This window comes from Microcaecilia unicolor, chromosome 13 (assembly GCF_901765095.1).
Source record: "Microcaecilia unicolor chromosome 13, aMicUni1.1, whole genome shotgun sequence".
NCBI classification, from domain to species: domain Eukaryota; kingdom Metazoa; phylum Chordata; class Amphibia; order Gymnophiona; family Siphonopidae; genus Microcaecilia; species Microcaecilia unicolor.
In genome coordinates this window covers 9,585,437-9,600,609 of record NC_044043.1, presented here as the reverse complement: position 1 = coordinate 9,600,609, position 15,173 = coordinate 9,585,437, and the positions used below count along the sequence as shown (strand labels likewise).

Here is a 15,173-nt window from a genome sequence, read left to right as displayed (position 1 = left end):
TGTATTCTATTAAATAGGATTGGTCAGTTCCTTTCCTATATAATAAAACACACCTCCAACATTCTGAAGCTGACTGCATGGCTGAGGCATTCCTGCTCTCTGTATCCATCTCCTGAATTGACATCACGTACTTCCGGGTTCGTCACAAGCAGAAGTGACCAACCACATGAGGTTTCTCGGCTTTAGAATGTTGGAGGTGCATTCTATTAAATAGGATTGGTCAGTTCCTTTCCTATATAATAAAAGGCACCTCCAACATTCTGACGCTGACTGCATGGCTGAGGCATTCCTGCTCTCTGTATCCATCTCCTGAATTGACATCACGTACTTCCGGGTTCATCACAAGCAGAAGTGACCAACCACACGAGGTTTCTCGGCTTCAGAATGTTGGAGGATTCTATTAAATAGGATTGGTCAGTTCCTTTCCTATATAATAAAACACACCTCCAACATTCTGACGCTGACTGCATGGCTGAGGCATTCCTGCTCTCTGTATCCATCTCCTGAATTGACATCACGTACTTCCGGGTTCATCACAAGCAGAAGTGACCAACCACACGAGGTTTCTCGGCTTCAGAATGTTGGAGGTGCATTCTATTAAATAGGATTGGTCAGTTCCTTGAAGCACAGCCAGAGCTCAGCGTCCTGCACAGTAATGCTCAGACACCAGACAGAGAGAGAGGGAGGGGGGACTTGACACCAGAGAGAGGGGGGGGGGGGGCTGACACCAGAGAGGGGGGGAGGTATCTCTGTCACACACACACTCTCTGATACACTGTCTCACACACTCTATGTCTCACACTGTATCACATTCACTCTCTATGTGTCACACAGACACTCACACACTCTCTTGGTCTCATAGACTCAGTCTCACAGAGAGTCTGTGTCTCACACACACTCTCTCTCTCTTGCACACACTGTATCTGTGTGAAACACACTCTCTCTCACACTGTCTCACATACGCACTTGCACACACTCTCATTCTCACACACACACTCGCACCCAGACTCACTCTCTCTCTCACATACACACACACTCGCACATTCACTCTCTCTCTCTTTCACGCAGTCACTCTCACATATGCTCTCTCAAACATACACACTCTGAGGAAAGCCTTGCTAGCGCCCGTTTCATTTGTGTCAGAAACGGGCCTTTTTTTACTAGTGACTAGATAAAACCTATGCTGGCTCCCAGACTGCCGTTAACGACGCCTCCAAGTCTCTTAATAAAGTAAGTCGTAGAACCGGTACGAATTAAAAAGAAGAAAATAAATAAATTGCCGGTTCAGTATTTGCACGTCTCGGAGAACCGGCGGCGGATAGGTGACGACCGAGAAGCTCGTCTACTCCACGGAAACTACTACTAAATTTTTTTCCCACCCAAACAGGGTTGCCAGGTGGAAAATTTATTTCTAGCCCAATCCAGCCCAAAACCCGCCCAAACACAAACCCCGCCCCTGACACCCCCACCCCCGCGTCACCGGCCCCGCCCCCGCCGTCACCGGCCCCCCACGTCACCGGCCCCGCCTCCTACGTCATCGGCCCGCCCAAAACGTCACTAACCCCGCCCAAAAAACGTCACTAACCCCGCCCCCCCGCGGCCGAAAAAGGCAAAAAGCCGCCCAAAAAACCGCACAGAAACCCAAAAAGCCGCCCAAAAAACCGCAACCCGCCGCGGGCAAAAATTTCCCGCGGCGGGTCGCGGAAAACCGCCCAATTGGCAACACTGCACCCAAATCAGCCTAAATCCAGCCCAAAACCCGCCCAAACTCAAACCCCGCCCCTGACACCCCCACCCCCGTGTCACCGGCCCCGCCCCCGCCGTCACTGGCCTCCCACGTCACCGGCCCCGCCTCCCACGTCACCGGCCCCGCCTCCTACGTCATCGGCCCGCCCAAAACGTCACTAACCCCGCCCAAAAAACGTCACTAACCCCGCCCCCCCGCGGCCGAAAAAGGCAAAAAGCCGCCCAAAAAACCGCACAGAAACCCAAAAAGCCGCCCAAAAAACCGCAACCCGCCGCGGGCAAAAATTTCCCGCGGCGGGTCGCTGAAAACCGCCCAATTGGCAACACTGCACCCAAATCAGCCTAAATCCAGCCCAAAACCCGCCCAAACTCAAACCCCGCCCCTGACCCCCCCCCCCCCGCGTCATCACCCCCGCCCCCCCCCGCCGTCATCAACCCCGCGCACGCCGTCATGGGCCTCGTCTCTCCCGTCATCGGTCCCGCGCAGAACGTCATTAACCCCGCCCAGAACGTCACTAAACCGCCCAAAACGTCACTAACCCCGCCCCCCGCGGCCGAAAAACCCGCCCAAAAGACAAAAAAGGAAGCCCCAAAAAGCGCAACGCGCCGCGGGCGGGTCGCGGAAAACCGCCCACCTGGGCAACAGCTGTGTTGCTACGGTAACAGGCCTTGTTTTCTTTGAACTCAGCCGCCGCCGCCGCGCGCCTGGGGTTTCTCCCGCCCTCCTATCTGACGCCACTTCCCGTTGACGGCAGGGCGGGACGAACGCTTCAGAGGGAGAGAGAGAGAGCGCGAGAAGTTGTGCGTCATAGGGGACGGACGGGGCGCGCACTGGACAAGATGAACTGCGCGCTAGCTGCTGGAGAAGCGCAGGTATGAGTTTGACGGTGGTGGGGGGTGTTTGAAGGAAACGTGTGGGACGGTGGCAGAGCACAGAGAGGACCTGCCGCTCCCCCAATGACCTTAGGCTTTGTTTTCCTTCCACCTGGAACTATTTTTCCCCAGAATCAAGTCCCCTGGGTGGGGGTGGGGGTGGGGGAGGGGGGAGAGGCTGTTAGCCTGATACCAGGGCACCTGAAACTGGGTTTCTGCTTCCAAGTAGAAGATGGTGGCCTGCGCTTGGAGAAGAGCAGTGCTGATGGTTGTGGACCAGAAGGAAAGCCATGGGTCTGAATCTGTAGCTGCTGTTGACAACATTAGTCATGACCCAGGCTTGAAGGAGCTTAGTCAAGATCGGGAAGAGGGGCTGGTGGTTGGGAGGCGGGGATAGTGCTGGGCAGACTTATATGGTCTGTGCCAGAACCGGTGGTGGGGAGGTGAGGATAGTGCTGGGCAGACTTATACGGTCTGTGCCAGAGCCAGTGGTTGGGAGGCGGGGCTGGTGGTTGGGAGGCGGGGATAGTGCGGGGCAGACTTGTATGGTCTGTGCCAGAGCTGGTGGTGGGAGGCGGGGCTGGTGGTTGGGAGGCGGGGATAGTGCTGGGCAGACTTGTACGGTCTGTGCCAGAGCAGGTGGTGGGGAGGCGGGGCTGGTGGTTGGGAGGCGGGGATAGTGCTGGGCAGACTTGTACGGTCTGTGCCAGAGCAGGTGGTGGGGAGGCGGGGCTGGTGGTTGGGAGGCGGGGATAGTGCTGGGCAGACTTATATGGTCTGTGCCAGAACCGGTGGTTGGGAGGCGGGGATAGTGCGGGGCAGACTTGTACGGTCTGTGCCAGAACCGGTGGTTGGGAGGCGGGGATAGTGCGGGGCAGACTTGTACGGTCTGTGCCAGAGCCGGTGGTTGGGAGGCGGGGATAGTGCGGGGCAGACTTGTACGGTCTGTGCCAGAGCAGGTGGTGGGGAGGCGGGGATAGTGCTGGGCAGACTTATACGGTCTGTGCCCTGAAGAGCATAGGTACAAATCAAAGTAGGGTATACACAAAAAGTAGCAAATATGAGTTATCTTGTTGGGCAGACTGGATGGACCGTGCACGTCTTTTTCTGCCGTCATCTACTATGTTACTATGACCACTAAAATAGAGAGGAGAGGCTAGAACAAATACTAGGGAATGAGTAATGGCCATTGGAGACAGGGGGTTACATACAGGCTCATTTTCAAAGCACTTAGCCTCCCAAAGTTCCATAGAAACCTATGGAACTTAGCCTCCCAAAGTGCTTTGAAAATATGCCTCATAGTAACATAGTAGATGACGGCAGAAAAAGACCTGCACGGTCCATCCAGTCTGCCCAAGACAAACTCATATGTGTATACCTTACCTTGAATTTATACCTGTCCTTTTCAGGGCACAGACCGTATGTCTGCCCTCCCCTATCCTCGCCTCCCAACCACCATCCCCTCTTCCCCCCACCTGCTCCGCCACCCAATTTCAGCTAAGCTTCTGAGGATCCCTTCCTTCTGAACAGGATTCCTTTGTTTATCCCACGCATGCTTGAATTCCGTTACCATTTTCATCTCCACCACCTCCCGCGGGAGGGCATTCCAAGCGTTCACCACCCTCTCCGTGAAGAAATACTTCCTGACATCTTTCCTGAGTCTGCCCCCCTTCAATCTCATTTCATGTCCTCTCGTTCTACCGCCTTCCCATCTCCGGAAAAGATTCGTTTGCGGATTAATACCTTTCAAATATTTGAACATCTGTATCATATCACCCCTGTTCCTCCTTTCCTCCAGGGTGTACATGTTCAGGTCAGCAAGCCTCTCTTCTCCAGAGCCACAAGGAGCTGCAGTGGGAATTGAACCCACTCCTCCACTCCAGGAACGTGCTAGTACTGGTCTTTTTTTTCTCTCAAGAAAATTCCACCCATAGTGTTGGGGTGTTTTACTTCTGGAGGAGTGATAGAAAAGCATCCTAACCAGGTGAAAACCAAAGAAAGGAAAAAGATGGGGGAGGGTGACAGGAATGTGGGTCCATAAATGGCCTGGGGGAGGGAGCTTAGGGGTTGCTTCTGCTTAGCTGAGGTGTGATGCCTATGGTTTATGGAGGGCAGCACCTGACCTATAAAGGGAGCATTGCTCCTGAAAGCCAGCTCAGTGGAAAAGCATCACCTATTTATTTATTGTATGTATTGGAATGTATTAACTGTGTTTATGAAGAGATTGACCCAAGGTGAGGTATAGCAAGTACAATTTAACATAAAACTTACAATTTTGTTAACACTATAATAATAGTAAAATGATAAAATATAAATACGATTAATGAGAGAAACTTTGAGGTAGGCAAAAATGAGGATGTTCTAATGCCTTTGTATCGCTCCATGTGTTCAATTCTGGTCGCCATATCTCAAAAAAGATATAGTGGAATTAGAAAAGGTGCAGAGAAGGGCGACGGAAATGATAAAGGGGATGGGACGACTTCCCTATGAGGAAAGGCTAAAGCGGCTAGGGCTCTTCAGCTTGGAGAAAAGGCGGCTGAGGGGAGATATGATAGAGGTCTATAAAATAGTGAGTGGAGTTGAAGAGGTAGACGTGTAGCGTCTGTCTACACTTTCCAAAAATACTAGGACTAGGGGGCATGCAATGAAGCTACAAAGTAGGTAATTTAAAACGAATCGGAGAAAATGTTTCTTCACTCAAAGTGTAATTTAAACTCTGGAATTCGTTACCAGAGAATGTGGTAAAGGTGGTTAGCTTAGCAGAGTTTTTAAAAAAGGTTTGGACGTCTTCCTAAAGGAAAAGTCCATAGACCATTATTGGGGAAAATCCACTATTTCTGGGTTAAGCAGTATAAAATGTTTTGTACTTTTTTGGGATCTTGCCAGGTATTTGGGACCTGGATTGGCCACTGTTGGAAACAGGATGCTGGGCTTGATTGACGGTCTGTCCCAATATGGCAATACTTGTGTACTTATGGCAGACATGGTAAAAAGAGGGAATTTGAAGACTGGATAGTAAGCGAATTAAATCTAGACCGAGGTATGAAAGGAAAAGGAGGATAGAGGACAGATATTTGACAAATGGACAGGATATCTTAGCAAGAGAGCTAAGAGAAGATGAATTTAGAAACCAGACACTGGGAACCAAAATGGGCAGAAGACAGTCCCCAGGGACAATCCTTCAGGGAAAATGAATGGGAATGACTTGAGAAGATGGTGAAAAATCGTGATGGAATTACAGTAGATTAAGGAGAGATGAGGTCCTAGAACAGCTGCTGATCACATAGACATGCTGGGAAGACTGGGCTCTCACACAGCCTACAGGGGGGCAGAGAGGGAGAGCTGGCCCTAGAGCTAACAGCCAATAGGGAAAGCTCACAAGGAGTCAATCACAGGGTACTGCAAACTAGGGGGGGGGGGGGGGGGGGGGGGGGAACGAGACAGTGCTATCCTATTACACAGACATTGCAATTAATTACCAAATCAAACATATAAATGGCAAGAGGCGTACTCACTCGCAAATGCGCAGTAGAGACCTTCTCTGTCTCGCCCCCGCGTCAATACATGATGACGGGGGCGTGACAGAGAGGGAACCTGCGAGTGAGGGAACCGCCGTCGCCACTGCTCCCCCCCAGGGTTGCCACTACCACTCCCCCCACCCAAACGGTGTCGCCGCCGCCACCCACCCTCCACCCGGCCCGGGTACCTGTCTTCACTATTCAAACCGCCGGAACGCAGCACACAGCTCATCTGAGCTGCTGTTGGCCTTCCTTACCTGTGTCCCACCCTTGCCGACGTTACATCACACGAGGGCGGAACACACGCAGAGAAGAAGGAAGGCCGACAGCAGCTCAGATGAGCTGTGTGCTGCGTTCCGGCGGTTTGAATAGTGAAGCCAGGTACCCGGGCCGGGTGGAGGGTGGGTGGCGGAGGGGACTCCGGGGGGGGGGGGGGGGCGGCGGCGACTCTGGGGGGGGGCAGCGGCGGCGACCCCGGGGGGGGAGGGAGGGGTGGCGGCAACCCCGGGGGGGGGGGCCTTTCAATCCCCCCTTCCTTTACTAGCCCGTTTTTACGGGCTCAACGGCTAGTAATACTCATACTAAATAAAACAGTGCTCCCTGCCATCATGAATATGGGGGCAGAACAACAGCAGTATACTGTCGTGACCTGAGGAAGGAGGTTAGAATGTAAGAAGATAAGAATAACCATAATGAGCCAGACCGATGGTCCCATCTAACCCAGTGTCCTTCTTTCAGCAGTGGCCAGTCCAGGTCACAAGTACCTGGTAAAGGTTTTGGCCTCTGAAAGCTGAAAAATGTATTTACGCCAATAAAATGGTATCATATTTTCCATTTGTTTTATTTGCATTTATTAATTTTTGAAATTTACATCTGCTACCTTTATATTTTGCACAGTACAGGGGAGGGGGGCATTGATCTTTCTCTTTCTTTGGTGTTGCCGTCTCTTTTTCGGTTTAATTTTATCTGTACTTCTGTTTTCGGTTTGTGATTACTTATTCTGTACTGAGTGGTGGTCTACCTGTGTTCTGTATGTGTGAAAAAGAGTTGGTTTTCTGTTAGTATTGACTGTGCAGGATCAATTTACACTAATCTGGCTTGTTTAGTTTTCCAATAGGCTTATTGATGGTCTAGTGCCCACTGCAGTAATTGTGGTGTTTTATTTTTTCTTAGGTAGGGCCTTATTGTAACTTTCCATGAGTCACACTATTATGTTATGGTAGAAGGTTTGACAAGGTACCTCATGAAAGGCTACAGAGGAAATTGGAGGGTCATGGGATAGGAGGAAATGTCCTATTGTGGATTAAAAACTGGTTGAAGGATAGGAAACAGAGAGTGGGGTTAAATGGGCAGTATTCACAATGGAGAAGGGTAGTTAGTGGGGTTCCTCAGGGGTCTGTGCTAGGACCGCTGCTTTTTAATATATTTATAAATGATTTAGAGATGGGAGTAACTAGCGAGGTAATTAAATTTGCTGATGACACAAAGTTATTCAAAGTCGTTAACTCGCGACAGAATTGTGAAAAATTACAAGAGGACCTTACGAGACTGGGAGACTGGGCGGCTAAATGGCAGATGACGTTTAATGTGAGCAAGTGCAAGGTGATGCATGTGGGAAAAAAGAACCTGAATTCTACGTCATGCAAGGCTCCACGTTAGGAGTTACGGACCAAGAAAGGGATCTGGGTGTCGTCGTCGATAACACACTGAAACCTTCTGCTCAGTGTGCTGCTGCGGCTAGGAAAGCGAATAGAATGTTGGGTATTATTAGGAAAGGTATGGAAAACAGGTGTGAGGATGTTATAATGCCGTTGTATCGCTCCATGGTGCGACCGCACCTTGAGTATTGTGTTCAATTCTGGTCGCCGCATCTCAAGAAAGATATAGTAGAATTGGAAAAGGTGCAGCGAAAGGCGACTAAAATGATAGCGGGGATAGGACGACTTCCCTATGAAGAAAGACTAAGGAGGCTAGGGCTATTCAGCTTGGAGAAGAGACGGCTGAGGGGAGACATGATAGAGGTATATAAAATAATGAGTGGAGTGGAACAGGTGGATGTGAAGCATCTGTTCACGCTTTCCAAAATACTAGGACTAGGGGGCATGCGATTAAACTACAGTGTAGTAAATTTAAAACAAATCGGAGAAAACTTTTCTTCACCCAACGTGTAATTAAACTCTGGAATTCATTGCCGGAAAATGTGGTGAAGGCGGTTAGCTTAGCAGAGTTTAAAAAGGGGTTGGACGGTTTCCTAAAGGACAAGTCCATAAACCGCTACTAAACGGACTTGGAAAAATCCAAAATCCCAGGAATAACATGTACGTTTGGGAAGCTTGCCAGGTGCCCTTGGCCTGGATTGGCCGCTGTCGTGGACAAGATGCTGGGCTCGATGGACCCTTGGTCTTTTCCCAGTATGGCATTACTTATGTACTTATGTACTTAGAATTGCTCAGTAGGTCCTGAGTGACATTGTAGTGTTTTATCATACTTCACAGTAAGCCTGGTACTGGGATTTGGATTTAGTTTGCACCTTTCTCAGTAGTAGTTCAATGCAAGTCACATTCAGGTACAGTAGGTATTTCCACGCCCCCGGAGGGATTACAGTTAAGTTTTGTCCCTGAGACAGTGAAGGATTAAGTGATGTGTCCAAGATCTCAAGAAGCAGCATTGGGATTTGAATCCTGGCTTCCCTGGTCCACAGCTCATTGTTCCAACCATTAGATAAAGGTAATATATATTGGGGCTCATTTTTGCAACAGAAAAATGTCCAAAAGGCAGCACAAAGTGGCAGATGGTCTTTTTCTTTTTTTTTTCTTTTGCCAAAACATCCAAATTACTTTTTTGAAACCCATTTTTAAGATGTTTTTTTTAATGCAGTTCCTATGTGGTGTGTCCAGATCACAATCCAAAATATAGAACAGGAAAAGTTCTCTACGATGACGAATCACAGAAGGCAAAAGTAGAGACTAATAGACGATTCACCACTGGAGACGTGAGTCCAACAGTCTTTATTATATCAGAGATAACGACCCGACACAGGCCGTGTTTCGACGCTAAAAAGCGTCTGCATCAGGGGTCAATAAATACACCAAGTAATGAATGCAAAACGAAGAGTCCTACTTGTATATGTTTTGTCAACTCACTGATCACGTAGCACCAAACAGAATATGCTGGATACAAACTATCAGAGCAAAATGTGCTACGTGATCAGTGAGTTGACAACACATATACAAGTAGGACTCTTCGTTTTGCATTCATTACTTGGTGTATTTATTGACCCCTGATGCAGACGTCTATTAGTCTCTACTTTTGCCTTCTGTGTCCAGATCACACCCTGCTGTGGCAGGGTTTGGCATTCCAAAAACTTGGACGTTTTTCTGCCCTAAAGAAGCATTTCCCCCCCCCTCACCCCCTTTTTAAGTGGTGCTCATACAGAGGGTGCAATATGCTTTTTAAACTGCACTGAACATCCATAGCTGAGTAAACTTCAGAGTAGCTAGAAACATACAGTTAAACTGCAGGTGAACAAATCGGGAAAGGATGCAGTGAATGGCTTATGAAATTCTCTTACCTCCTTACGAGTGTGTGTGTGTATTTATTTATTTGTAGCATTTGTATCCCACATTTTCCCATCGATTTGCAGGCTCAATGTGGCTTACATTTGCCGTAATGGCGGTTGCCATTTCCGGGTAACAGAATTACAAAGGTATTGTATTAAGGTGCATTACATACATGGAAAAGGAGAATACGTTATAGTACTACTACTACTACATAACATTTCTAGAGCGCTACTAGGGTTACGCAGCGCTGTACAAATTAACAATTAAGGACGGTCCCTGCTCAGAAGAGCTTACAATCTAAAGGACGAAATGTCAAGTTGGGGTAGATAAGTTTTCCTGAGAAGAGGTGAAGTGGTTAGGTGCCGAAGGCGATATTGAAGAGGTGGGCTTTGAGCATTGATTTGAAGATGGGTAGGGAGGGGGCACGGCGTATGGGCTCAGGGAGTTTGTTCCAGGCGTGGGGTGAGGCGAGACAGAAGGGGCGGAGCCTGGAGTTGGAGGTGGTGGAGAAGGGTACTGAAAGGAGAGATTTGTCTTGAGAGCGGAGGTTACGGGTAGGGACGTAAGGGGAGATGAGGGTAGAGAGGTAAGGAGGGGCTGCAGATCGAGTGCATTTGTAGGTGAGTAAGAGAAGCATACATTAGGTTGTTGACTATAGAAAGGCCATATTTGACGTAAGGATTAGATTGATAATGCTTGTTCATTAATATAAAGAGGTTAGACAGTCATATGATAGGGTTCCGTTATTGTAGTTCTTGTACAGTCTTATTATTTAGTATTGAAGGCGAGTGTTATTGGTATGCCTTCTTGAACAAATCAGTTTTCAGAAGTCTTCGGAAGATAGTTAGGTCTTGCATTGTTTTTATGGCCTTCGGTAATGCGTTTCATAGTTGCGTGCTAATGTAGGAGAAACTGGTTGCGTATGTGGATTTGTATTTTAGTCCTTTGCAGTTGGGGTAGTGGAGATTGAGGAATGTGCGTGCTGATCTTTTTGCATTCCTAGTAGGTAAGTCTATAAGGTCTGACATGTAGGTCGGGGCTTCTCCGTGAACGATTTTGCAAACTTTGAATGCAATTCGTTCTTTTAATGGGAGCCAGTGCAGTTTTTCTCTTAATGTGTATATATATATATATGTGTGTGTGTATCTGTAAGAAGTGCTCACAAGGTAATGTAATGGAGAATTTTTGCTCATGTCAACACAGCCTTTAGAGGGAACATTGCTGGGATGTTTGCCAGTAACTGAGCTCAGAGTGAAGGAGGTGAGATTCTGGGTATTCGCAGAGTGAGAATTTGCATGGCTGCAATGCTGCTTGGCTAGCAAACTTGAGCGAGTAAGGAAATGCTGAGGACTGACCTTATTTCAAGACTTGCCCAATAACAGAGCAGCTATAGAAATTATTTTATAGAGGGTTGATTTGTGAGGTACTGTCCTGCGGGGCACAGTGAAAAAGTACAAACACACTGCATTTACATGTATAATGGGAACTTCTGATTCAGCTAAATTGGGCTTTTTCAAGGGTGCTGTCATTAACCACTCTTCCACTTTATTTTCAGGTTTGGAAAATGAAATAAAATGAAGGTTAAAAGCTTCTAAAGGACCCTGAAGTTCTACAGTTTTATTTTTGCCAAAGCTGTCAGCTCCTCATGACATGGCAGCAGTCCCCGCTACTGGGAGTGGAGCTTCAGGCACTTCTGGCCCTCCAGCTGCAGTGCCGTTGCTTCATCCAGGCATGGCAGTGGCGGTGTGGGAATGGAAGAATGAGTTTAACTGCTGGAAACCGTATAGTGGAAAGGTGAGCTGCTACATTGAGCAGTGCATGCAGGCTCACCAGAACCAAAAGGGACAGCGGGCAGCGCCAGGAAATGTCAACAGTATCTGCCTGGGACAGGCAGACCCCAGGCTTGCCCAGTACATTATTGACATCCCAAACATGGTGCAGTTTCGTCAGGATACAGGTATGAATGGTTTCCTGCTGATGGAGAGTAATTCTTTGAGTCCTAAGCTATTGCTAGGTATATAAAGATGATGCCTGTTATTGTGTACTAATTGTGCACGCCTTTCAGCAGGTGGGTCTGACTCTAGAGAGAGCCAATATTAGCTCCTGCCAACTAGAGACAGATCCAGTATTCTCAGTCTCCAGCAGGTGGAAGGTGGTGAGCTCTTCTTTCTCCTTATTTTATACTTTCTATTTCTCTTTTTCTATGTTGAAACTGCTGATACTTTAGGAATAGCAGAGTTGTATTCCTCTCAGGTGTATTGTCCTCTTATTCTGTGCATCTGGTGTCTGCCTGGTTGTGGAGGCTGAGGCACGGGGAGGGGGATGTCTGTCAGCCTCGGGAGTGTCACACTCGGGTGGCTGAATCCCCCCCCCCCCCCCCCCCAAGTCCTTCCTAGTGTCAGCGAGATGCACTGCTTATAGTTAGATTTGTGTCATTCTCTTCGTGGGAAAAGCTGTTTAAGGCAGGGAGAGGCAGCCACTTTAAAACAAAAACACCCCCCCCCCCCCGAACAGCTGATTAATTGAGGTGCAAGCGAACAAGGCAGCTCCCTTTCCTTCCTTTGTGGCGGCTGACCTCAGTTTCTCTCATTGCCTGGTTTGGCGTTATAGGATTTCCCATTAAAAAAAAAAAAACTGCACCGGTGCTTCTCAGCGTCATGGCAGAGAAACTCCGCTGCTGTGCAGTATGTCAGCAGCAGGGTCTCGGAGCGAGTGGATGCGGTAAATATTGCACCGCATTAGAAATTTTGCTGGAGGCAACTACCACTCCTTCAGTCTTGGCAGTGGCGACCTCAGGGGGAGGGGTAAAGATTCGGGCATTAGGATAAGCCATCAGCTCCAGTTTTGGCGGGAAATGCCACCATCTTGTTTTCGCCTTCTGTCAGCAGATCATCCTGTTTCTCTGCCGGTTTTTTCAGCACAGCAGCCTGTAGGGAGTCTTATCTGTTCTACCGGCATGGTTGGAAGGGGATTTTCTTCCTGAATTCATCCTACAAATGTATAAGACCTTTCTTTTATAAAAATTGGACCCTCCAGCTTCTTTGAGAAGGTCTGTGGAAGGTCAGCTGATGTCTGCTAAGCGACCCAGGGAGTCCTGGGATCTGGAGGAGGACCTGGGTTCTGATCCATACCAAGGGATGCACTCTCTCGAGAAACAAGATTTTTAAGTGAAGAACAGGTTGCTGAAGACTCTGGTCAGGTGCTGAGTCTCTCCTCCTGAGGGAGAATCCTTCGGTAGTTAGAATTTTTCACAAAGAGGATTTACAGGAGCTAATTTCTTTGGTTTCCACTACTTTACATTTTGAGAAAGAGGAGCCTTCTGCCGTAGAAGGACTGAAGGTGGATCTCCTAGTGAAGGGTATTTGAAGGCCAGTTAAGACCTTCCCTATGCACCAGGATACCAGGGACATCATTGAAGCACAGTGGGATGTACTGGATTCCTCTTTTAGACCCACTAAGTCTATGGTTCGTCTCTATCCAGTCCGAGATTTGGACAAATCCCTTCTGAAGCCTCCAGTTGTGGATGTGGTAGTCTCGTTGGTTACTAAAAGGAATACTGTTCCCGTGGATGGTGGCACTTCGCTTAAGGATGTTCAGGATCGCTGTATGGAGGCTTTGTTAAAGAGTAGTTTTGATGTCTCTGCTTTAGCAGTACAGGCAGCTATTTGCATTTCCTTGGTACCTAGAGCTGGCTTTCACTAGTCTGAGAAGGTCGTGAATAGATCTTTGGATGATCTGACTGCGATAGACACCAATGTGGCTAAGATTGAAACAGGATTGGCCTTTTTGGCAGATGCTTTATATGATTTGTAGAGAGCCTCAGCCAAGTTTATGGCTTTGGGTGTAGCTGCAAGACGGCCTCTTTGGCTACGAGATTGGTCAGAGGATGTGTCTTCTAAGTGTAAGCTCAGTAGATTTCCTTTTCGGGGTTCTCTGTTTGGTGATGAGTTGGACAAGTTGGTCCTCAGTTTGGGAGATACTAAAGTACTGTGGCTGCCTGAGGACAGGCCTAGGACGTCTGGGCATGGTATATTTTTGAGCCACAGTCGGGGACGTGATTTTCGCTGCTATAGACCAGGTAGAGTGGCTCCAGTCCAGCAGTCTTGGTTCTTTCATAGAAATCAGTCCTTTTGAGGAGCTTGAAGGGGGGGGGGGGGGGTGCAGAGACACAGGAACCTCTTTCCAGTCTACCACTCGTCCTGCACAATGAAAGTGTCTGGGCCCAGCCTCTGATACCTGTGAGAGCTCGCTTAGCACAGTTTTATTGGCGGTGGGCCCAGATTACCTCCGATCAGTGGGTTCTAGAGGTTATTCGAGAATGGTATGCCTTAGAATTTGCGCGTCATCTTCCAGATGCCTCCTGGAGTCTCCCTGCCGTTCTCACCTCAAGGCAAACGTGTTCAGGGATACTCTGAAAAGGCTTCTCGACCTTTAGGCTATTTGTCCAGTTCCTTCTTCGTAGCTCAGGCAGGGTCTGTATTCCGTTTACTTCATCATTCCAAAGAAAGAGGGTTCTTTCAGACCGATTCTGGATCTCAAAGTGGTCAGTCGATCTCTGAGTGTCCACTTTTTGTTTGGAGGCTGTTCGCTCAGTCATAGTGGCAGTTTGGGCTGGAGAGTTTTTGACTGCGCTAGATCTATGGAGGCCTATCTTCACATTCCTGTTCGGCCCATGCATCAATGTCTTCTGCACTTTGTGGTGTAGGGCAAGTATTATCAGTTTTGGGCACTGCCCTTCGGCCTGGCGACCGACCCTCGCAGGTGTACCAAGGTTATGGTGGTAGTGGCAGCGGCTCTCAGGACAGAGGAAATCTTAGTTCATCCTTACCTGGACAATTGGCTGATCAGAGCAAAGTCATACTACAAGATATACAAGTCTCCTGCAATCCCTTGTTTGGGTGGTCAACTCGCAAAAAAGTCATCTACAGCCGTCTGTCACTGGATTATCTGGGAGTGTGTTTGACACTCGGTAGGGTGGAGTATTTCTTCCCCAGGCCCAAATACTCAAGTTACAGTTGCTCTTTAACATATTTATAAATGATCTAGAGATGGGAATAACTAGTGAGGTAGGTAAATTTCCTAACGGCACAAAGCTATTCCAAGTTGTTAAATCACAAGAGGATTGTGAAAAATTGCAAGAGGACCTTACAAGACTGGGAAACTGGGTATTCAAATGGCAGGTAACGTTTTTAATGTGAGCAAGTGCAAAGTGATGCATGTGTGGGAAAGAGGAACCCCAACCTTAGATACATGATGCAAGGTTCCACATTAGGAGTCGTCGCCCAGGAACAGGATCTAGGCGTCATCGTTGATGATGCATTGAAACCCTCTGCTCGTTGTGCAGCAGCAGCTAAGAAAACAAATAGAATGTTATTATTAGGAAAGGAATGGAAAACAAAACTGAGAATGCTGTAATGCCTTTGTATCGCTCCATGGTGTGACCGCACCTCGAATACTGTGTGCAGTTCTGGTCACC

General features: G+C 48.3%; 1 protein-coding gene across 3 annotated transcripts in view; it reads left to right on the top strand.

Moving 5' to 3' along the window:
- Nucleotides 1–2,391: 2,391 nt before the first annotated feature.
- Nucleotides 2,392–15,173, top strand: part of DTX2 (deltex E3 ubiquitin ligase 2) — a 110,050-nt gene continuing 97,268 nt past the window's right edge. Inside the window, exons 1-2 of one of the 3 annotated variants that reach the window (XM_030222349.1) lie at nt 2,392–2,619; nt 11,253–11,654. In XM_030222349.1, coding sequence (XP_030078209.1) covers nt 11,348–11,654 — 307 coding nt within the window. In that variant the 5' untranslated portion in view covers nt 2,392–2,619; nt 11,253–11,347. Of the gene's footprint in view, nt 2,620–4,584; nt 4,604–11,252; nt 11,655–15,173 lie in introns of those variants that run through there. The other 2 variants (XM_030222351.1, XM_030222350.1) reach the window with 2 other exon arrangements.